Below are 23,808 nucleotides of genomic sequence, written 5' to 3' on the forward strand. Positions count from 1 at the left end.
ACAAGAGAATGGCCACTTACAAGAAAATCTCCCAGTAGATCAGCAGCTTCAGAAATATATATAATACTTTTTTGGCATCAATAACCATGTCATGTTCAAGGTCACTTAGATCACCTTTCTTCCTCGTACTGATGCCCGTTTTTTTCTTGACATTGTCTTCATATTTACATGCCTCAGTGTACTGAGTTTCTGCCATGTGTTTGGCTGATTAAATATTTGAAGCAGCTGAACAGGTGTACCTAATATAACTATCAATGCGTGTAAAAAGCAAAGCATTGGTTGTATATCTGATTTACTCTTAATGTGTAGAAAGATGTAATTTATACACCACATTATACAAATTACACAGGAATGCTTAATTCAGCCTCCACAGGAGTCTGAAGGGGAAATGGTTATGAGTCACCTTTTCATTTAGTTCTGCCAGCTACCACAGTGAAATCTAACATATCGTTGTTATGAAGAATCAAAATGGGTCAAATTGTTTGTGAGATGAAATATGATGATGTAGCAGCTATCGTTTATCTGAATTACTATTTAATTGTTCTTTAATGTATTTTTTAATTACTTAAGTTAACTGTTGATGTTTCATCAGGAAGGGTGTCTGTCATAAAATATTTGCCAAATAAAACCACAGGGAGAGGCAAGGCTGAGATGGTTTGGGCATGTAGAGGAGGGATACTGGATATATGGGACCAAGGATGGTGACTATGGAGCTGCCAGGAAGGAGGAAAAGAGGAAGCTCACAGAGAAGATTCATGGATGTAGTGAAGATGTGTGTTGTTGATACATTCCTGCATACCTTGGTATATGATTCTGGACCACAATACAGTTATTACTTTTAATGCATATAAGCCTATATTTTTACAATTTTGCACTATTATTTAGTTGGGATTATTACTTTTATTTAAGTAAAAGGTCTAAACATAATAATTTACCATTTTGTTAAACACTTCTTCAAACCAAAATATTCTTGAAACCTTTGTGTTGAATTAAACTCTTTGTTTACTGTATTTATTTATGATCAAACATTCATAAGGTGAGCTTCCCACTACTATGAATTTTTACTTCCACCATTTGCCAGGCAGATCTGAGTCAAAATCTAAAGTCCTTATCTCAAAATGTCTCAAAATCTCAGAGACATGTAACCTGAAATTATTTGGAATTCTTAAGTCAATATTTGGAATGACAGACAACAGAAAATATTTTTCTTTTTTCAGTGGCAGAAACAAGCTTCCATATCCCTCGCCCCTACCACATCATTTAAAAAAAATCCTGAAAATGCCTAGACAAAAGGAAAAAAACTCATTTTTTCCCCTTACAAATATATGTTGTTTAACCGTATACTTGTGATTTTTTATTTATTTATTTTTTGGTCAATGTAAATGTACAAATGTCCTTATAATTACTCTTTTTACCCTTATAATAATAATTATCCCCATGATGCCATAGGCTTGACCTGTCGAGTTTACCTCCTTTGTTAGGTTGTGCAACTACATTTCCCATAGTTCCTTTGAGAGTGGCTACTGTGTTGGATGACAGCTATCCGGCGCCGAAACACCGAAAGATACTGAGACGAAAGAGCCATGGCGGCCACGGGTGGAGGGAAAATTAGAAGCAGGAGATATCATATTGCCTCTAAACCTTACGCCAAGAGTAAACAGGTAAACAGAACGAACAATTTAAGTTTAAAGCCCGTTTCGAGGACCGTACAGTGACTGTAATGCTTGTATTCTTGAGGTCTTGTTATTGTTTAGTTGAAGACATTTTGTGGCCTGCAGTTAGCGCTCGTGGCCTCCACGCGCTGCTAGCATGCACAGGAAATGCTAACGGCTAAAGGCTAGCTAACTAGCTCATAGGTTAGCAAAAGCAGGCGGGCTTGACAGTCCAATCCCAACACGGTGTGTCGTTTACATTAGGTTACGAGTGTTGATTAAGTGCTCATTCACATGCGACAAGTTGAGATAGGCAATATTTGCTGAAGTCGTGAGTTTTTAACTGTTAACAAAGTTCGTAGAAAGCGAGGAAGCCGTTAGCCGATGGAGCTAGTGCTAGTGGACGCTAGCTTCGGCGAACGCTAGCATCGGCGAACGGCGCATTGTTGTCCTCGGTTCTTAAGTTTTGAGGCGTCATACTGTTGCAGGTAGACGTGGCAAGATGGTTTGGTTCTAAGTAACAACTGTCTCGGGGTACACATAACTGTTTTCCATTTTAAGCTTGTGTTGGTGGGCTGGGTGGAAACCTTTTAAGTGCTAGGCACCGTTAGCCAAATCAAAGCCAGCTGAACTGCGCAGAGAGCATTGGCTGCTTGGAAACCCACATGGTTACCTTACTGGGTATATTTGCCGCCTGGACAGCGGTATTGTTGGCTTTAAACCCACCCTGTGATCTTAATGGTGGCTAAGACAATCTTGTGTACTTTTGTTTTTTTATCAGTTAAAAAAACTCCAGTTAATAACTACAAGTTTATTGTCTATCTGGAGTGCAAATTAACTGGAAATCTTTCTTTCTTCCTTCCTTTCTTTTTTTTTTTGAGAAATATACAATCGACTTTCCTTGACAGTCGTCGTTAATAGTCGTAGTTGTACAATCATCAGCACCAGCATGAATGAATTTCAAGTAAGACAAGATTTTGGATAGATATTATTTATGCTTACCATCAAGATATATTGATTATACAAACAAAATACTACACATTTTTTAATTCGACTCTTCTGGGTTTCATGGTTTTTGTTTTCCTCCCATGTTTGATGCTCTGGATCAGGTAATATCACAAATCAAGTTCAAGTATAATCAACATGTTTCTATCAAGCATTATAATTGATTGCATTCTTACGACTATGTTTGACTCTTTACAAGTTGTGGCAGTGATTTATTAAGCTGCTAATTGACCAGAATCTAATTCAGGGTCACAAGGGCAGAGGGCTGGAGCCCATCCCAACTGTCATAGAACGACAGGTACGGTGCTCCCTGGGCAGGTCGCCAGACTGTTGTAGGGCTAATGCATATACAGAGAAAAACATTCACACTTCTACCTAAAAGCATCAGTTAACCGACAGCAGAAAAAGAAGATTCATGTAATTTTCCAAGCTCTGCTGTTCTCGTGCCAGTGTCATGTTACAGCTCTTAACAGCATATCTCACATAATCAGCAACCCAGATTTTGCATAATTCAGCATTGATCCCATGGCAATGTACCCTTTTGACTTCGCACATAGTGTTAAAATAGAAATGGCATTCATGGTAACAATGAAGACAAGTACATTAAACTGTAGCATGAAACACAAAAAGAAGTTGAATAGTTTTTCACCTCTGTAACATGTGAGTCAAGGTTAAGTCTTTTTAAATTGTGCATCGATTCAATAGCACATGATGCAGAAGTGTTTGAACTTTCACATTTAAGTAAAGGCTCACTCACCCTCAAACAACAATTACCCAAATCTTATTTACAGTTTAAAAGATAGGTTTAATTTTTCATCATCAGTTTTGTTTACACAACACTTTGTTGAGAAAGCAGAAGGAGCTTGGTAAGTGTTTGTGCTGTTTCTGTCTTGATTCACTTCTAGGATTGCAATTCTTCAAAACAATTGGGCTGGCTTCACTTTTCTTTTTTAAAAAAAATAAGAGCACAAATTTAATTAGATATTGTTCACTTCAGGCTTTTCGAGGTTGACGTGCAGTTCGTGCAACACTCTTGGGTCTTAGCTATGCTACTGTGCCTACAGTTATGATTTTTTATTTTTTTAAAAAGCAACACTATGGTGGTGGTTATGCTCATTTTTCACATTTTATACACATGTGAATACACTAGTGTGTTTGCACACAGGATAAAGTACAGGGTGCCCCACAGGTGTGTGGCATAGATAAGGAGGAAGGAAGGAGCATATATAGCTTATCAAGTGTTGAAAGTCACTGCGGGGTACATGGTGTCTCCAAGAGATGCACTTGCAAGCTGGTGCTTTTCCTCAGAGCTTCCTTTTCTGCCTTCTCTTATCACAAACAGCATTGATGTCTTAATATTAAGACACCCAAGTACAGCAATAACACCAGACTTTACATTAAATAAATGTTTTCAATAAATGTCTTCTTGCATCAAAAGACCACCAATTTAGAATCCACTTAGTCACTTATCACATCACCTGTTCAAAAAGCTTAAATCTGAAGAAGACTAATCTTTTCACCTGCTGTTTCAGGTTACACACTGAAAATGAGGCTGCTAGGTTGAGGTTTTTGTTTTGTTTTGTTATTAAGAACAAACCAAAAGTAAAATGGTCTGTGTGCTGAAAGTCTGTTTGCCACATAGCTTCAAATTTGGCAGGTTCTTGTTAAACTTAGCTACAGGCTGAGAGATCGGTCAGTCCTCTCTCTGGAACTGTTTTCACATTTGGTGTCTCTGGTCGCGATGCTTTCTGAAGTTTCCTTTTCTCACATTTTGCAGTCAGTATGAAACAGTTCATATCAGACATATTAACACTGCTGGAAATATTCTGTTTGGTTTAGCTGATGAAGCTAGCAGAGCATAAATGAGTTAGGACGCAGGCAAGACTGCTCAATAGTGCACTGGATTGTCCTCACATCAGCTCAGTCTGACCTCACACAAACTTTTGGGTGGATATTTTTCATTTGAATTGAATAATGTGTAGAAAAATTTCCCATGATCGAATCCATATGTGAAAACACCCTTTTTACCTTCTTAGTATGAAGATTAGCTTGCCAGTATGCCAAAGGTAGTCAGAACTATAGTTATGTCATTACTTTACACTAAAACAAGAAGAGTGCTATCAATGAGGGCAGTGTTCCTTGTGTTTAGGTTGCATTTTGTGGCAGAGGCAGGGAGTATATGCACACTGCAATAGCAGTTGCACATGGGCGTAAATTATTAACTTGTAACGTGCCATGTGAAAACTTGTATAAAGTTCAAATTTTTTTTATAAAAAAAAATCTAAAATGTAAGAACTTACAGATTATTGTTATTATTGATGTTTATTGTGGTTTAATAATTACACAAATTGTCACCTGTAGTATGTTCATAAATAATTAAACTTTTGATAAAAGCTATGATAATGCACATGCATTATCATCACAGACTAAAGAAGTAAAGTCATCAGCATCCCCCAGGGTGCAGATTTCATTGACTGGCTCACCAGGTTGTACCCTTAGTCATGTGTGGCTGCAATGAGTGGGAGTTTTCCCTTATATCCAAAAGGTGTGCTGTACAAAGACTTGGAGCATTGTTTATCTGCAGTTTATGCATCAGAAATTGTTCACAGCTACAATTTTTGGACATGGTTTTGAGAGGTATTGACATTAAAGAAACGGTGGAAAAAAATTTAAGTCCTGTAGTTCTTGTTGCATCGTTGCTTAGCTGTTTTTGCGCACAGCTGGGATTGTCTGCCTGCATCTTTGGCTGACAGTTTGCGTGCTGTATCACATTTCTATTTAAAACCTTTGCACAGAATAAGCCTATATTTCGGAAAAAATCACTAAGCACTAATTAGCTGCTCTCCACTGAGTGTCTCCTGCTGTGGATGAGTTTCATCATTGTGGACTGCAGTTGCTAACGGTCGAGCTCGCTTTGTAGCCTTAGTGAGCTGTGTGTAGAGGTCCATGACCAAGCTCTCTAGTTGCTGTAGTTTCTAGTTAAAGTGAATCACAGTTCTTCTGCAGGACAAATTAAGGACTGCTGTTGTCAACTGCAGTCCAAGATTGGGAAGTTGGAATACAAAGCCCAGAGCTAAATTGCATAGACTGATGAGCTACCCAGTAGGGAGACAAGAATGAGGGGAGCTAAATTAATTGTAGATTGTTTTGTTCTCAGAGATGGCTTAAAAAAGTTACAAATCATAAAATGTGTGTCCCAGTATAACTGGGTGTTGAAATGCATTTACTTTCTGTGCATGGTATTTAGGAGAATTGACTCCTCTGCATCGACAGGAATTCATCCAGTGTTTGACCTGAGTACAGTGCAGAACGTCACTTGCTCAGTGTTTCACAGAAGCATGCACAGTGCCTGACCCAATTTCTGTGCTTGTTTTGTTTTGCGCCAGTGAAGACGAATAGAGTCTCATTGCAAATGACGGGCTGTGCACTTGATTCAAATAAAAAATCCAATGTATAGCTGTAGTTTGCTAATCTGAAGTGTCCAAGGTTTTTATGACTCTCAGTTATGTGGAGTTGATTTACCACAAGTTTATTAGGTCTTTTGACTGAGCATGGGATTTTTTTGTGTTTTGGTGTTAAAACTGAAAAATCCACAAGACTCAACTAGCAACACTTTTAGCAGGGAATTTTATTTTACATACATTGAATAGTGTCCAGTGCCAGTTGTCAAAGGAATTTTCAAATGAAGCAGCTGCAAATACTGACTTGGTTTGTTTTTTATGTTTAATTTAAATATTATTTATTTTACACCCTTATTGACGCTTTCCTCTCCCCTCTTGGTTTTATCAGCAGCAGTCAGGCCTCATCAGTCGAGTGACAGACACAGTAAAGAGCATCGTTCCTTCCTGGCTGCAGAAATATTTCAAGAATGGCGATGCTCCTGAAGGAGGAGTGGATATACATGGGACAGAGCAAAACTGCAAGCCGCCTCCTCCTCCTCCTAATGGTAGCGAAGAGGGACCACCTCCCCTCGATGGACGTGACTCCCCAGAGCCAAGTACTAGTAACACAGGTGAGGGGTCTTTCAGATCATATGGTTAGTGGTGATATTTTATTTGTATTGCTGAGCTCACCTATCACATTTGTCCTTCTTACACAGAGCCCTCAACAAGCAGAGCATCCCTGAACTTTCAGGAATATGTGCTCTCGCGACCTCCTCTTAGTCGCTCCCATCTCCACTTCACCCCACTGGATGCCTCCTCCCCAACTTTGGGGGCTTCCAGCAGCCTCTTCTCACAGCCCTCCACCTCCTCAGCCCCTGGACCCTTTTCCACTGGCTTTTCCTTGGTAAAAGAGATTAAGGATAACCTGTCACAGCATGAAGATGATAACATCTCCACCACAAGTGGATTCTCCTCCCGTGCATCTGACAAGGGTAAATAGATGGCAGATTTGTGTGTTTAAGTGTTTTGTAATGTAATCTGACATAATGTAAATATTTAAAAAGTGGCAGCTACAAACATGAAATCTGTAATGTCCTGCATACACTCGCTTTTCCTCCAAAGTGGGTTGAGATAGTGGAGCAGTTAGAAGAAATTAAATTCTCAGTTGATGAGTGAATTGAGCCTCAGTGTTGAGTTCTGTGGATCTGTTGTGCCGTTAAACCGGTCTATTTGGCTACTGTTTTTTAAATGTAAACACACATCTACAACCCCATATATAGCCTTGACCGCAATGTGTTGGACTTTCATACATTTGCATATGCAAAGCTGATTTACGGCTATACATATAGCATTTCTTTATTCCAGGACTCTACCCTTTGAATACTGTTTGTTTGTGGGATGAAACCATGTTTAGCACAGCTAGTAAGGTAATTACAGGATGAAGAAAGGGAGTCTGAACAGATTTGATGTAAAAGTTATAATTTGAGTTGATTTTTATGATCTTCTTATAAACATTGTTTTTCTTGCCTCAGACTAAGCAGAACTGGTGATTTTGCTTTTTGGATACATTTTTAGATTAAAGTGCAATCAAATAAGTATTGCATTTGTGGATAGGCAGTTCAGGTAGAGGGGATCTAGTATATACAAACAACTCAGCCACATAACCAAAACAAAGTGCTGTAATTAAAATAAATAAATAAATTACATTTTATATCCCACACTTTTTGGACAGATTTTCACAGCCCTATAGAGCCACGGCTAGAAGCTAGATTAACACACTAGTGCTCTCTTGATTTATAGAGATTTTCAGTATCTCTTTCTTTTTCAGATGTCCCCACTTCTAAAACGGCATCACTTCCTCAGCTTTGGTCCCCGGAGACAGACAGAACAAACTCTGGACCTCAACCTTCCCAGTCCAGCCTGAAAAAGCCTGCTTTCAACCTATCTGTCTTTGGAACATCATCCAATGTGAGTGTTTGTCTGTCCAACAAGATCCTGAATCTCTCAGCATGTAATGTTTGTAAAAAGCTCTTAAAGAAGAGTTTCATACGTGTTTTACCAGGGTGCCATGAGATGAGTGAGGCACATGATTGGGTGAAGCTTGCTTATCACAGCAGCTTCATGTAAATGTGCTGATCTTTGCTTCGAAGTGCAGTCAAATGTTGATCCTTCGAGCTCTAAATTATAAATTTACAGTGATATTTTTGTTGATAGTCGACTAGTCACCGATTATTTTTGCGATTAGTCGATTAATCAGATCATGCATCCATTGGACGTACAACGTACAGCTTATTGCACCAGCATGCATCTGCTCTCATATAGCTATCATAAGAGCAGTTTAATAAGTTTAATAAACTCGACCGTCTGCTCCTTGCTATCTAAAATATAACGGGACACCGGAGTATATTCTCTACCATCTCACACTTCTGATGATCAGTAGTCTGCTTGACGTTTATTCAGCTGTGTAAAAACTATAACTTTAATCTCAGCCAAACCAATTTACTCAGGAACAAATAAAATACTGAAAAAAGCCAAACAACATTTTTATGTTATCTAAGTGACTTATATATGTTTAACCTGAGTAGCGAAAGATGGTGGTGGGTTTGAAAACGATTTGCCGGGAGTCCGGTGTTCTCACCAGCTCTAGTGAGCCTTGAACCCGGCTACCTATCGAGCTGGTGGGTAACAGACGTCTCCGAAAACGTCGGAGCGCTTTTGAAAATATGCAGTGTTTTGATAAACTGAGCAGATATTTGAGGTTTACACAGCTACATTCTCGCCTGAAAATATGTTAAACGTTTATTTTGTGACCCAGAAAGAATAATAAGAGTAATATTAAAACTAACTAGCTGCCACCATTGTTGGAAACTGAGCAGGGCCGCGCTATGAATTCTGGGACACAGCTTTTTCTTCTTCGGGGTTTAACGGCAGCTCGCATCCTTGTACATGCAGCGCTGCCATCTTCTGTTTCAGTCCATTATTACACTCTTAAATTCTACTACTTATTCCTCCGTCTTTTGGGATCTTACAAAGCTTCAAACGACACGTCGACTATTAAATTAGTCGTCGACGATTTTGATAGTTGACGTAATCGTGACTAGTTGACTAATCGTGGAAGCCCTAGATAATATGTAAAATCACTGTTACTATCCCTCTAAGAGACAATATCTTGTTTACAAGATTACTTTAGTAATGTTAGGCTGCTTTACATTTACTTTTTATTGCCACTGGCACCAAAGTTGAGGCCAACCAATTCATAGCAAGTAGCATTACTGTTCAGTCTAGCTCTGATTTTAACAAGACAAAACAACAGTTGAATATTTAAACAAAAAAGTAAGAGTAACGCCTAATACAAGTCTGAGCTTGTCGGACATGTTTTGGGAAGCTCTAATGTAACAGTTAGTAATTTCCTGTAAAACCACATGAGATTATAATAAATTAACTTCCAAGAATATGTGAAAGCTATGTTTTGACCAGTAAAAGTCATAGTATACCTTTGACTTTCATTGTATATTGAAGGCACTATAACACATATTTGCAGTTTAACTTTGCATTTGATTTATTTTGAAATGAAATATTTTTCTTATTTCATGAGTTAAAGTAAAGTAAATCATAACAAATAACCCTCTCATAAATTAGGATAATAACTAATTTAGGAATGTATGAAAAAAATGACTCAGAATTATATGTACCTTCCTCCGTTCCAGTCCACTTTAAACAGCACGGTGCTGAACTCTAGCCAGCTTGGAGATTCACCCTTCTACCCTGGGAAGACCACCTATGGTGGTGCAGCTGCAGTCAGGAGCTTGCGCAGTCGTCCTGGAACACCATATCAGGTGAGCAAGATGATGGTCATGTATGGTGTTAAAACAGAAGCTTTTATTGTTACCATGGCACCGAGTAGCAGTCTATTGCAGTAGGTCTTATGCGTTGTATTTTATTTATTTATTTTTTATTTGGTTGTACACCCTTATAAAACATAATATCCATGCATTCATTCTGTTACATTTACAGGTGTGCTTGCATTTATTTTTAATGTAGCTTGTGTTGAATAAAACAGTGAAAACATGGGTTGCACTGAAGTATATTTTTAATCTTGTAATAAGAAGTGTGCATATCTGAGTGTATATATCAGGAGTGTTTGGATTGTCTAACATTGTAGTAGTTTGCAGTAGTTTCTGAGGGTCGGGTTTGATCCAGAAAAACACATGAATGCCCTGCTAATGTAGACTGTTGTTCTGGTAGTGTAATGTAGTCCGGCTTATCCAGGTAGACAGTTTTATCTAATAAAGTCCTTTTTTTTTTTCTTCTTCTTCTTTTTGTGTCTGGCTGATGTTAGGATTATCTGCTTTTGTGACCACAGTGATTGGTACCAGATGTAGCACGTAGCTAGCCAACCTTGGCTTGATTGTTTGCTAATGTTGCCTTTGGCAAAATGACACTCAAAACCACAGCAGTTTTGTGTTTGTTGAGTTTGTGTTGGAGTCTGTTTGGTGGAAGCTATTAGGACTGTGATATGATTAAAATCTCATATCCTGATATGTTTCTGTTTTACATGAGAAATTTTGTACTCAGGACTGAACAGTACTCATTCATATACGATTATTTGTCTCTTTTATTTAAAACTCATGAGCAACTGTTTAAGAATGTAAAAATGCGACTGTATAAAGTCTAAAATACTTCTTAAAACTAAATGATTAAAGACCCAGCATAAAATATTATTATACAAAACATCAAATATAAACATTGTACCTTAAAGGTTCACTCTAGGATTTATTTTGACCATGTGATGGTTCTTTTGTTTCTCATTCATAAACTTGCTCCATATTCGTTCATATGGTTCTTTCATAGGTGGTCAAATAGGTTTGTGGTGGCCCGTTTTGGGGACCACTGTGCAGCATAATATGCAAAGTACAGTTTGGTCTCTGTCAGACTTGATGTAACTAAACAAAGTTCTTGATACAGAGGTAGTTCCTGGGTTAGCAGTAAGATCCTTCATTTGTCTCAACTCACCGTTCTCTCTTTCCGAGCTACAATGTGTGTTCTGTCTCAGCTCCACTCGTCATTCTGGTATTCATGTTTCTGTATGCATCCATGTGTTGCCATGTAAGATTGCCCACCATAATACAAATGATGATGAAAATATCACTTTAAACAGTGTATTTGGCAACACAAGGAAATATATAAGTGGTTACTGGAATCCATTTCAAAGCTGTTGTTGCTTACTGTTGGCGATGGGAATGAAAAGGAGGCACAGCATTCAACTTTTGTCCTGCGCACAGACACCAGTCCACACGCTGTTGGCTGTAAAATGCTAGAGAGGTTAAAGGTATAATATGCTCACATATTGGCAATAATTCTGTTTAATAAACAATAAATGTTGCACAGAGCATGTTTAAGATGTTGGAGGTAAGTTGTTTGTTTGTGATACTGACATTATAGTTTGAATATTGATCAAACTGTAGACTGAAGTAGTTTATCTGATATGCAGGCCCCGGTGAGGAGACAGATCAAGGCCAAGCCTGCTGGTGCTCAGCCCTGCGGGGTAACCAGCGCCACAGCCAGACGCATCCTGCAGTCTTTGGAGCGCATGTCGAGCCCACTTGCTGTGAGTACACACTTGCAAGATGAAATTATACTTCATCTCAGTTTGGTGTCCCACACGGAAGTGAATATGCAAATATAAACATTGTCGAAATGTTCTGGCAGGTGTTCCTGCTTAAAATCTTTAAACCTGATGGACATTTATTTGTCTTCATTTACAGGATGCCAAGCGAATCCCTGCAGCAGCTTCATCCCCCTTACTGTCACCAGTAAGAGCTTTTAATATTCAGCATAAACATCTGTGACACTTTGTACATTGCACATGTGAAAATAAACACCCCAGACATTGAGAAGCTGGTTTATATTATTTTGTTATACTGACACCACATCCAGCCCAAAAAGTTCTCACTTGAGTTCTGTCTTGCAGCCAGTGGATGGTGTAAATCCAGATGCGTTACATCTCCCGTCTAAAAGGAAACGGGTAAGTACCAGTTTCAGAATATATGTGGCCATCAAAATGTTAGTTAGCTCATAGCTGTCCAATTTTAGCCTCGTACCTCTGGTTCGTTAATAACGGTGTTGAATGTGGGTTAAAGCTTGTGGTTGCAGATCAACATCTACATTTCTCAAGTGTCCTCTGCAGTGTGCTTAGTGATACAAACAGGAGATCATTGTACAAGTGCAGCAGCACTTGTTGCAATTTGTCTTCATGTCATTTCTGTCCCCTACCGGTTTGGTCTCCTTTACGCTTATTAACGGGAGTCTCCTCAGCTGTTCCTCACTCTGTGTGTATCTCTTATGTGTCCTCACACACCTGTGAGCAAAACTCTGGCAGGCTACTAGTAGTTGGCTCATGAAATGGTGTTAATGTGCACTGTATTAAGTGCTGTCCATTGTTAAATTGTGCCAGCTCTGGAATGAACTTGTCCTCAGTAATAACTGTCAGGCGTTGCCAGCTGTGACAGCTGCAGTGCAGAACAATGGTGTATTCACCCTTACAGGTCTGAACAAGAAACCCTGCTTACCCAAACCAGGGCTTTCATGTGTAATTTCTGTTTTACCCTTGGCATGGTTCAAAATATAACCAAGCAGTTACTAGAATTTTCTTGGTTATGCCTCTTGAGGCAGTGGTATTTTATTTTTGTTTTTCTTTTAGTTTTACATAAGCAATCCTGATACAAACCCCATATTTTTAAATTAAAATATAATCTTGACAGTCCTCTGTGGGTCCACATTGCAATTTCTTTATGACAGCATCTGAAGGATTGCTATAAAGTTATCTTTGAAGTAAAATTTTATTTTTATGTTCACATTTCAGATCGGTTTCATTTTTGAGTAGAAAGGAATTAACTGTTTCTGAATATGGACACAGAAAAGACCAAGAATCAAACATTGCCCTCTCAGTTAACTCTATTTTTATTTATTTTTTTCTCCTAAATCCAGATGGACTCTAACCTTCCACCGGTGCAAAAACTTGTGGTTCCTGCTGCTTCTGTGTCAGGAAACCGCTCTGTGTCCTTCAGGCCTACTTTAACCCCTGGAGGAGTGACTCGAGCTGTAGACAGGACTGCAAGAGATACGGTTAGTTGCACGGTGGTGCCTCCCGCCATGATTTTTCTGTATTTGACTGTAGCCAGTCAGAATATATCAAATATAAAAACTGTTTGTAATCCCTTTGTTTTTCCATTATTCCCATAGCACACAAGACAATCACCACAGCTTCCTGAAGCGACCCCAGGTCCATCTCAAAGGTAAAACAGTGACTTTGATTAATCAGGTCTAACTTAAGAACGATGTTCCTGTCTCTGAGAAACTGAGGTAACAGTTTCCTCAGTCCATTTACTATTCTTACATTTTCAGATTTATGTCCTGCTAAAAAAATCTTGTTTAGAATTTATCTCACAAATTAATTTATTTTAGTCAATTTATTCAAAGTAAGAAAACACGACAAGTTAAGTGATTCAAATGGTTGTTTATACCTGTATTTGTTGTTTGTTTTTGTTGTTTGTTTTTTAGCACAAAGAGTTCTAGTGGCCCAGTTTATCCTCTGTCCAGCACACCTGCAGTCAGCAGCGTGAGCTCTGGAGGAGGAAAGATGAAGAGAGCGAAGACCAGTGCTCGGCCCTCCTCCAAACGTCTGGAAGATGAGGTGAGATCTTGATCTATCTAATCATGATCTTTTTGTAAGTTATCAGTCTTGATCCAGTAAGAGAAACAAAGGTATAACGTGTTGCTTCTGCTTGTTTTCTGACTGCAGGTTGCGGAGGTGCCAGAGCTCCCGGCCATTTTACTTCCCATCAGCACATCTGCATTACCCACCTTCAGCTTCCCTTCTCCTTTGCCGCCGCTCAACACTTCCACTAGCTCCTCTCCCAAGATTCCGGCTGTTACTCCTGTTAAGGAAACAGTCCCAGATAAGGTACGTCTTAAAGCATCCAAGCGTTTTTCTGTCATAAAACTGCGAGTCTCAATCGTTAATTGACATCAAAACAAACTTTGAACTAGTTCAACTTGACTTTACTGGTGAGTAAGTGACTGAAATAATGTTTTTCAATCAGCACCAATTAGGGTTGTTTTTTTTTTCTTTTCACTTTTTACAGGATCCACCAAGAGCCTCAACACCACTTTTCACATTTTCCTCCCCTATTGTCAAAACCACTGCTGCTAGCCCACCTTCCTTTTCCCCCTCTGTAAGTATTTTTTCTACTTTTTTAATAATTACACAACCTTGCTTTAGACGGTTAAATTGATAATTGTTTCTCTTTAGGCTGGATTTACTTTTAGTGCACCTGTAGCCAAGCTGGGTCCTTCTATGGTGAATGGAAAGCTGACCACGCCCATAGCAGCAGCAGGTAAGTGTTTTGTGTCACAAAAATCCCAGAGGCCCTTTCACATACATTGTGACAACATATTTAAAATAATGCTGTCAGCGTTAATCTCGTTAAAATGACGTTAACACCATAACTGCATTAACGTGGCAAATCTGTTAACAAGTTGCCGCGGATTGCCCTGTGCGTAGGGCAGCAAGGCGTCAACGTGTCAGTGCGGTTAGCTCGTTAATGGATATTTGCCTCGTTAATGCAGTTATGGCGTTAACGTCATTTTCACAAGATTAATGCTGGCAGCACTATTTTATTGTATTGAGCAAAATGCAGCATGGTGCAAGCGTGTTGGCTGGTGAGCACTTGCTAACGTGTGTTGTACTGAATTTTGACTGTTGTGCAGTATGATGTGTATCTGCACGACAGTTAGAAAAGACGGTGAGCAGCCACAAAGAAGACACAGTACAGTCAGAGTGAAGCACCCATTTTGCGCGGTTCCTTCTACTTAAATGATTTATGATAAATGGACTCATACTTGTATGTAGGGCTGGGCCATATTATACCGTTCACGGTAATACCGGTACAATGTTAGGCAAGAAAATTTAAAAAATAAGAAAAGAAAAAATCGCAATAGAATATGGGTAAAATGCGCATGCGCAGTGCCTTTTTTTTTTCATACGCACATGGCTGAAAAAGCATGGCGGCAACGGAGAATGAGAAGGGGAAAGCGGATCGTTGAGTGAAACAGATGACCCAGTTTGTAAAAATGGTGCCACTTCAGTGATGTGGAACTGGTTTGGTGTTTGCCTGTCAGATACCCACCACCCACCACCCCCCCCCCCCCCCCTTTTTTTTTTTTTTTTTTTTTTTTTTTTTGTAGAACATGCAAGTGGGCTGTCGTTATTGCCGTATTTGTCGGACTAAGGTGCTCGTAAATCTGGGAGTAATGGTAAATGGTAAATGGCCTGTATTTGTATAGCGCTTTTACTAGTCCCCCCATAGGGCCCCCAAAGCGCTTTACACACCCAGTCATCCACCCATTCACACACACATTCACACACTGGTGGAGGCAAGCTACAGTTGTAGCCACAGCTGCCCTGGGGCAGACTGACAGAAGCGAGGCTGCCATATCGTGCCATCGGCCCTTCTGGCCAACACCAGTAGGCGGTAGGTGAAGTGTCTTGCCCAAGGACACAACGACCGAGGCTGTCCGAGCCGGGGCTCGAACCGGCTCGAACCAGCAACCTTCCGATTACAGGGCGAACTCCCAACTTTTGAGCCACGATCGACCCGATCGTCTGGGTCCAAAACTCCGTCCGCTTAAGGTCCCAAAGTCAAACGAACACTGCAGCATCACTGAGAGTTAAAAACTGTCTCAGTTCTTTCATCTTTAATAAAACGATTAGCATTGCTGCTTTACCAGGTGTAACTATGAAGTTTAACATCCAGGCAGTAAATGTAATAAATTCTGAAAACAGAATTTATTACATTTAACAGAGTTAGAAGTTAGCAGGAAGTTAGCGGAAGTTAGCTCGCTAGTTTTGCTAGTTACCTAAGCATGATATAGCATGTTCTGACTGAGAGAGTTCTGAAAAAATTAAAACTTACAGCTCTGCTGTCACTTCCAACATAAATGAAGACAGAAAACTAAACAGCAGTGACGTTTGTTACTGAAGTTGGGCTAGGTGGTATATAATGATGTGCTACGTGATCGCTAGCGACACAGCTATGTTAGCATAACATAAACAGTGAAGCTGCAGGATGAACGCTAACACTTTTCCACTTAGTAAAAGCTAACGTGAGGGTTCCTGATGGTTAGAGACAAATGCAATTGCTTGGCAGGATGCTGTAAACGGACCAAACTTCAGTCAGGAGAACAACTGAGATAATCCATCCACAATAGAAGGTCAGTCATTAATATACTGCAACAACATGGGAATAGAGCAGCTGTGATAGAATACAGCATTAATGAATCAATGGTACAGAAGTGGAGGAAGCGAGAAGAATGAGTTGAATAAAATTTGATTTATCTGACTGATTTGTTTTGCTTAATGTGTCTTATAATCCCGTGCACCTTATGGTGCACTCTGGAAAAAAAATGTATTTGACTTTTTTTATTTGGCACACTGCAGTTTAATGTTGCAAAGCACCTCTTTTTAACTTCAGTGCATATTATACATGGTTATGCTCAGGATATGTCAGCCCATTTCTACTGGAAATGCCTTTGGTTAAACTTTCAGCAAGGAATTTACATTTGCACTGTTAAATTTTTATATAGTTTTAATGCACATAAAAAACAGCTGCTTGTTTAAGTGAAAATAAATGGATGGGTTTTTTGCGCTAGTAAAGTTGTGGAGTTGTATTTTGTATTTTGCCTCGCATCAATTATATCGTCAGTTATATCGTTATTGCAAATTTTCAAATATATATCGTGATAAATATTTTTGGCCATATCGCCCTGCTCTACTTGTATGCTTTCTTTCTACTCACATTGAGTATGCAAAACACTTCATACTACAAGTCCAATTCAGTACTTTTCCTCTATGCCTAAACATTCACATGCTGGTGTCTGACGTTTATTGGCAGAGGAGCGCTGTTCTGCACATGACGTCACCCTGTTAGAAGTAATTGTGGAGTGAGCTCTTTGAAGCCTAAATCATGAATTCTGGCTTCCTGTTAGTTTGTATCAACTGAGAAATGAGTTTTTGGTCTCATGTTTTCATGTTTACAGTAAAAGCAGCTGTAAAAAAAAGCACAGAAGACTTTGAAGGACCTTTCAAACCAGCCAAGACCTTGAAGCAGGGCAGCGTCCTCGATCTTCTCAAAGCCCCTGGTTAGTCTTTGTATTTTGTGTTATCAAAAATTTTCAGGTGTTTGACTTTGAAGTTCATTGCTTTAACTAATGTTCTGGTTTCTTCAGGTTTCGCCTCTCCAGTCGCTCAGATATCCCCAGCTCGCGATGCTACTCCCCAGCAGACGTCCACACAGTCCACTGCCCCCTCCTCCACCTCTGCAACCTCCTCCATTTCTTCAAAGGGGTTTGGTGGTTTGTTCAAACCCTCAGCAGACTGGACCTGTGATGTCTGTTTGGTTCCGAACAAGCAGTCAGACACGAAGTGTGTTTGCTGCGCAGCCCCACAGCCCAAGTCTTCATCCAAATCCATGGACAGTAAACAGTCACCCTCCACCTCTGTTGGGCTGGAGAGCAGCAGCAGCACTAACACCACCTCTACCACTACAACCACAACAGGTTTTGGCACAATGTTTTCCAAACCTGCCGGCACCTGGGACTGTGATACCTGTCTTGTTATAAACAAACCTGATGCAGTAAAGTGCGTGGCCTGCGAAACGGCCAAACCCGGAACGGGACTCAAACCCTCACTGACTCTTTCTTCGGCCTTCTCGCCGGTTAAGACTGTACCTACTCCTGCAGCCGCAGTTTCTACAGAGTTCACCGGGTTTGGAGACAAATTTAAAAAACCTGAGGGTGCATGGGAATGTGATACCTGTATGGTGCAAAACAAAGCAGAGGACACAAAGTGTGTGGCCTGCACGAGTGCTAAACCAGGTAATGAATTAAAAATGTTGCTTTTCTGTTGCTGAATCTTGGCTTTAAGTTGCACCAGCTCTCCTTTGCAGTTCTTCAACTTATATGTAAAAATTTATTTATTTTTTTTATTCTCATCATTGACTGTGCAGGAGCATCAGCAGGAGCCTCTTCATCAACCAGCAGTGCCCCTGTGTTGGGATTGGCAGAAAAGTTCAAGAAGCCGGAGGGAGCCTGGGAATGTGATGTCTGTCTTGTGCAGAATAAAGCATCTGATGTACAGTGTGTCGCCTGTCAGGCAGCCAAACCTGGAGCTAAAGTGGAACCCAAGGGTAATAAATGCACTCTACTTGCAGTATTTTTCAATAGCATGTAAATACTAGTTAAGTGTGTAGGGTACTAAAAGGTTTTCTCTTGTGTTGTTGTTTCATTACATCACTTTACCCTCTTTAATTGTGTCCTCTCGTTTCAGCCTTTGGTTCTACTTTTGGTTCCTCAGCCAGTGGAACCTCAGGATCTTCTGCCTCTAGTACTGGAGGTTTTAAGTTTGGCACATCAGACAGTACTTCGGCATCTGGAGCAGGAGGTTTCAAATTTGGAGGCTCGCTCACTGAGTCGACCTCTTCTTCTTCATCAGGTGGATTCAAATTTGGAGTGCCGTTTGGAAGCTCCTCATCAGAAACCACTTCTAAAGACACTACTGCTGCATCAGGGTTCAAATTTGGCAGCTCGTCTGAGAGCTTTAAATTTGGGGCTGCCTCTAGTGATGATAAAAAGTCAGACCAGCCTGCTGCAGGTTCTGGGTTTAAGTTTGGAGCTAGCGGTGGGATAGCGTTTGGAACGGGATCTTCTAGCACAGAAGGCAACTCTTCTAAGGGAGGCTTCACAATTGGACTTTCAAAACCTGAAGAGAAAACATCAGTCACCTCGACAACCTCCTCATCCTCCATTACTTTCACGCCTCCCTCCTCTCAAGAAAATAGTAACAGTAAAACATCTTCGAGTGACACAGCATATACAGACACTGGCTCAGGCAGCATCTCAGCAGCCACAGCCGGGTCTGTATTTGGGAGATTGGGGGAGCCGAGTTTGGCCACCAGCGCTCCACAAGTAGTCCCTACTTTTGGGTCCTCACAGGCGGCTAAAGAACCTGCTGCTCCTACATTTACCTTTGGTAAGCCAGAGGAAAAGAAGGAAGCGGTTACCTCCTCTGCTCCGTCTACTTTCCTCTTTGCTGCTGCAAGTAAGGATGCAGATACTACACAGGCCTTCACTGGTGGCTTTTCCTTCAGCAAGCCCAATGCTCCAACAGAGCAACCTCCACCTGCTTTCACTTTTGGAAAGTCAACAGACAAGAATGAAACATCATCTTCAGAAGCCCCAAAGCCTACCTTCGCTTTTGGAAAAAGTGCTGCAGGTACTTAAATTTCTGTCACTTACAGCATTTTGGGTAGATTGTGGTTTCTAGACCATTCATGCAGTTTATTTTACTATCATAAAAATGCTTAAGCAATTCTGGGATTCAGTATCTTGCTGCAGTTCAGTAGATTCATTTTATAAAATTTTAATCTTTTTCTTACAAGAAGATGCCAAAATATCTACGTTTTCACCCTGTGATTGTGTAGGTCTTTTGTGCTTAAAAAACATTCTACTCCCTCATTGTATTACTAAGACCTCAGGATGTGTGATAACCTGGAAACATCTGTTTGTCTTTGACGTGTGTGTTGGTGACTTAAAAGGATACTGTGGGTTTAATTGCTGTTTTATTGATCTCTGTCATGATCTCGTCCTGCACAGAACCTGCTTCTGCTGCTCCAAAACCAGCTTTTTCTTTCCTGGCAAGTAAACCAACCAACGTCACCAACTCCACCACTTCATCGTCCTCCACCCCAACTCCCAGTCTGTTTGGTGCTGCCAGCAGCAGCAGCAGCACCTCCACAGCGGCCCCAGCTCCCTCTGCAGCTCCAAACACTTTCATGTTTGGTCAGCCTGCTGCGGCCTCCAGTGACGCTCCCCCAGCTAAAAACTTCATCTTTGGCCAGAGTCAGGACAGCCAGCCACCTGCCCCGTCAGCTTCTCCTCTCAACTCCACTTCTGCTCCTGCTCCAGCTCAGCCTTTCATCTTCGGTTCTCCAACCAATGCTGCTGCTGCTGCTGCTGCTCCTGCTCCTGCTGCCGCTGCTGCTCCCACCTTCAATTTTGGTGCAGCAGCGCCCTCTGCTGCCTCCTCATCAGGTCTGTAACTATGAAGTATCTACATCAGGTATTATAAGTGATCAATTTGTTTATGATCGACATATGTGTTTATGTTTTCTATTCTTTTTCAATCACAGCTCCATCTGCAGGTCCAACCCCATTTGTCTTCAGCTCGGCTCCCTCTTCTGGGTTCGGGAACAACCAAACTCCTTCATTTGGATCATCTTTCGGATCTCCTTTCCCAGCCACACCTTCCCAGACCCCAGCTTTTGGGGCCAAACCCAATCCTCCCCCGGCCTTTGGACAGCAGAGTAACCCCACCCCTGTATTTGGGCAAGGTGCTAATCCCGCACCAGGTGAGTGGCTGGCTGCCTTTCGAGCCTCATGATTTTAGTTGTGACATTAAAATGTAACACCTTTTTTTAATTTTTTTTATTTTTTTAAATCAGGTGGAGGCTTTCAGTTTGGAGGAACCAGTGCATTTGGAGCTACAACCAACAACACCTCAGGTGTGTTTACTTTCGGAGCAGGATCTTCAGCCTCCCCCGCTCCCCCTGCCAACCCCTCTATCGCTTCCCAATCAGGTGCACCTGGAGGTGGATTCAACTTTGGGCAAACTCCGACTTTCAATATTGGGTATGTTACTTTTTCTCAGTTTACAGCTAATATGTAAAGTTTTCCCAGTGTATGCACATCAAAACAGCTTAAATCCAAGTTAGCGTGCCTTAAATATCCTAAATTAAATATTTAAAGAGTGGTATTTGGGCTGCTATCTATAAGTGTATGTTAATAATAATAAAAATCAGATAGAAAAATGATACCACCATCGATGTATGTGAGATGCTGTCACTAGTTGCAGCTGTCATTCGCTATCATTTGAGAACGAGGCGGCGTAGGGCCTTTAAATTGATACCATAGGCACATCGTCAAAACATCTTGGAAGAGTAAGACCATCAATGACCTCAACTTATCTTGTGAATGAGAGCACCTGGGGACAAGGTGAAACAGTATTTTGAAATTCATACCATAGGTATGAATTCTCCTAGCAGGCTAAGAGGTAGCACTGGCAGTGAGAATTTTTGCCTAAATGTTTTTTTAAGTGCTCCCCCAGGGGAGCATTGTATAATATGTATTCATAAATAGAGTCAGCTGTCTGCAGTGCAGATATTTGATGTGCAGTTCAGTAGATTCAGCCACAAAGTATTTATGATTTTGTGTATGTATGTGGTGATGCTCTAACGGGACCTGTGTCTGTTCCCACAGGTCTACAAAATCATTCACTGCTACTTCAGGTGGACAGCCAGCAATCGCAGGGCGCAAGATCAAGACAGCGGTGCGGCGCAGAAAGTAGATTGTCGTGGTCTTGACAAGAACTCAGACGTTACTATGACTCGACTGAATCCCCACTAAAGCCTGAATAAAGTTCTGGAAGGTTTCAACTGGACAACACTGAAATTGCTACCATTCGGAAAAGGGCAGAGACTGGGCGCATCATTCTGTGCTCGGGGTTGGTTGGGTGGGCCAGGTTTATGTCGGGTTTTGGCTCAGCTGATTATTCACAGGTTTTCACATGCAGATGGGAGGTTTTACTGTGTGACACCACCCCACAGGATTTGACACTTACACAAAAACTGTTGACCGAACAATGACGCTGACTTAGAGAACAACAATCAAGCAAACATCCCCCACACTCGATATTAAAATAAAAAACAAGCAAGACTGTCATATCTATATTTTCAACACGGGCAGATGTCTGCTAGACTTTAGGCATGCCTTTTTGTAATAAAATTACAAAGACAAAAACTGCAGAGTGTAGACTTATTAATTAGTATGGGTGATCAGGCTATGAGCTGTGATGTGCAGAGAGGTAGTGAGAGCTGTGCGGCCAATCTCCAGCGGTAATCCTGCAAACTGCTGCTCCGTCACAGGCGGCAGGGTGCCGGTGGAGATGCATCTGCGGCGTCGGCGCAGCGTGCTGTATGTACAGGGATGACCGTTTAATGTTTGTGACGAATGCAGAGTGCTTGTTTTCTCCCCTCTTATGTACAGACTTGAGGTGTGTTTGGTTTCTTTGTACATGATGAGGTTGTGTGGCGGTGTGTGTATGACAGCTGAACGACAGAGTTTTGTTTAATTCTTCTTTTTTTTTCACCTGGGTTGCTAGCTAGCACTGCCACAGGTGAACAAGCAAATGAATGTTTAAAACAAAAACCAGGGGAGGACGGAAGGAGGGGCGGGGTGTGGGAGAGGGGAAAACGCATCCATGCACTGCGGAGGATGGACCAGGCAGGAGGCTTACGCCCTCGTTCACCTCCTTTAGGACTTTGTAAATGCGTAATTTCAAAACTCTTGTTACATGTTTAATTTCTCTCTGGTTCGCTCCTCAATTCTGCTTCTTGTGGCCCCTTGTCTCTCTCTGGTTCCCTCCCTCCTCCTGATTTCCTTTTACTCTCCCTTTATCTCTCTATGCCTCTCCCATCTTCTCGCTCTCTCGCTCTTCCGCTCTCTCTCTCTCTCTCTCTCTCTCTCTCTCTCTCTTAATTGGCCTTTGAATATTGTTATAAAAACCTGTAAATAGTGATATTTTTTTTTAATCTGTGAAGTTGAATTTTTTGTGTTACAAACTCCGCATTCAGCATTTTTGTCTTTAGAATTTATTATGTCAGTTCCCATATTCAAAGTTACCCGAATCCATTTAAAAGGAGCTTAAATGCAAATTGGAGAGCCTTTGGTGACTAAAGGTATATTGGCTTTTCTGATCCACTTTTGTTTGGACCAAAACCAGTATTGTACAAAGTATTAAGTATATATTTTTCTATTGCGTGTTTAAATGGACAAGGGTGACTTTGGGTGATGAGGAAGTCAGTTTAATTTTAAAGCCATGATTATTACTGGATGAGTGATAAAATTTAAACCATGGGTAATTACCATCAATAAAATTAGAAAAATAATCCATCTCTGCTTTTGTCCCATTATTTTATATAATTTAAAAACTGCATTTTGCTTCACGCTTCCCACACAACAGCGTATACTGAGAAACAACACCTAGACTCTTGGGACATTATATTAGGGACCCCTCATGGGATAAAAGTAATAAAGCTGCACTTCAGCTTCACTGGTGCTGAAATATGTTGACACAGTTTCCTTTTAAGATTGTGAATACAAATTTCTTTCTCACTGCTGAGGCACTATCTTTAAAACACAACGGGCCAAAAGATTCTCAAACACTTAAAATGTTTGTGTAAATGCTGCACATGAAAATATGTTTGAAAAAGGAAAAATAAATGCACATAATAAACCAGTATCTAAATGTGTGAAGTGTTGATGTATGTTTTCAAAAAAAAATTAGTAAAGGGGAAAACTTTTTTTTCCCCCGCTCATGACGCTCTAACACTAATCAAAAGCACAGAAGAAGAAATGAAACATTTTGGTGGGGATAAAAAAAAGTGGGTACATTTCACTGCCTTTCATGCACTAATTCTATATCGACATCAGATAGTGTGGTAGGATACAAAGCACTGTGTAATGATAGTTTAAGTGGTTTCTTGAATCAGCAAATCAAAGTTTTCACACTTAATTCATTCAGTTTGTACAGGACCATGTAAGCTGGGATAACTGTTTTTTACCTTTATAAATGAAATAATCATTTAAAAACTGCT

At 40.6% G+C, this 23,808-nt stretch overlaps 1 protein-coding gene across 3 annotated transcripts; it reads left to right on the forward strand.

Moving 5' to 3' along the window:
• The first annotated feature begins 1,526 nt into the window (after positions 1 to 1,526).
• nup153 (nucleoporin 153) lies at positions 1,527 to 23,100 on the forward strand. 3 transcript variants are annotated; one of them, XM_006787830.3, is made up of 22 exons: positions 1,527 to 1,661; positions 6,447 to 6,669; positions 6,757 to 7,032; positions 7,869 to 8,008; positions 9,748 to 9,876; positions 11,532 to 11,648; positions 11,806 to 11,853; positions 12,012 to 12,065; positions 13,028 to 13,165; positions 13,283 to 13,335; positions 13,601 to 13,733; positions 13,842 to 14,003; positions 14,185 to 14,274; positions 14,352 to 14,436; positions 17,138 to 17,239; positions 17,327 to 17,974; positions 18,106 to 18,285; positions 18,426 to 19,370; positions 19,751 to 20,188; positions 20,287 to 20,505; positions 20,599 to 20,785; positions 21,413 to 23,100. In XM_006787830.3, the coding sequence occupies exons 1-22, from the start codon at positions 1,584 to 1,586 to the stop codon at positions 21,498 to 21,500; spliced, it is 4,533 nt and encodes a 1,510-aa protein (XP_006787893.2). In that variant the 5' UTR covers positions 1,527 to 1,583; the 3' UTR covers positions 21,501 to 23,100. The 3 variants fall into 3 exon arrangements, with proteins under 3 accessions (XP_006787893.2, XP_006787894.2, XP_006787895.2); XM_006787831.3 differs by having other exon boundaries at positions 6,450 to 6,669; XM_006787832.3 differs by lacking the exon at positions 1,527 to 1,661 and adding an exon at positions 2,463 to 2,761 and having other exon boundaries at positions 6,450 to 6,669.
• Positions 23,101 to 23,808: the final 708 nt, after the last annotated feature.

The sequence above is a fragment of the Neolamprologus brichardi genome, chromosome 22 (genome assembly GCF_056152115.1).
Source record: "Neolamprologus brichardi isolate AB-2024 chromosome 22, ASM5615211v1, whole genome shotgun sequence".
In the NCBI taxonomy this organism is placed as follows: Eukaryota; Metazoa; Chordata; class Actinopteri; order Cichliformes; family Cichlidae; genus Neolamprologus; species Neolamprologus brichardi.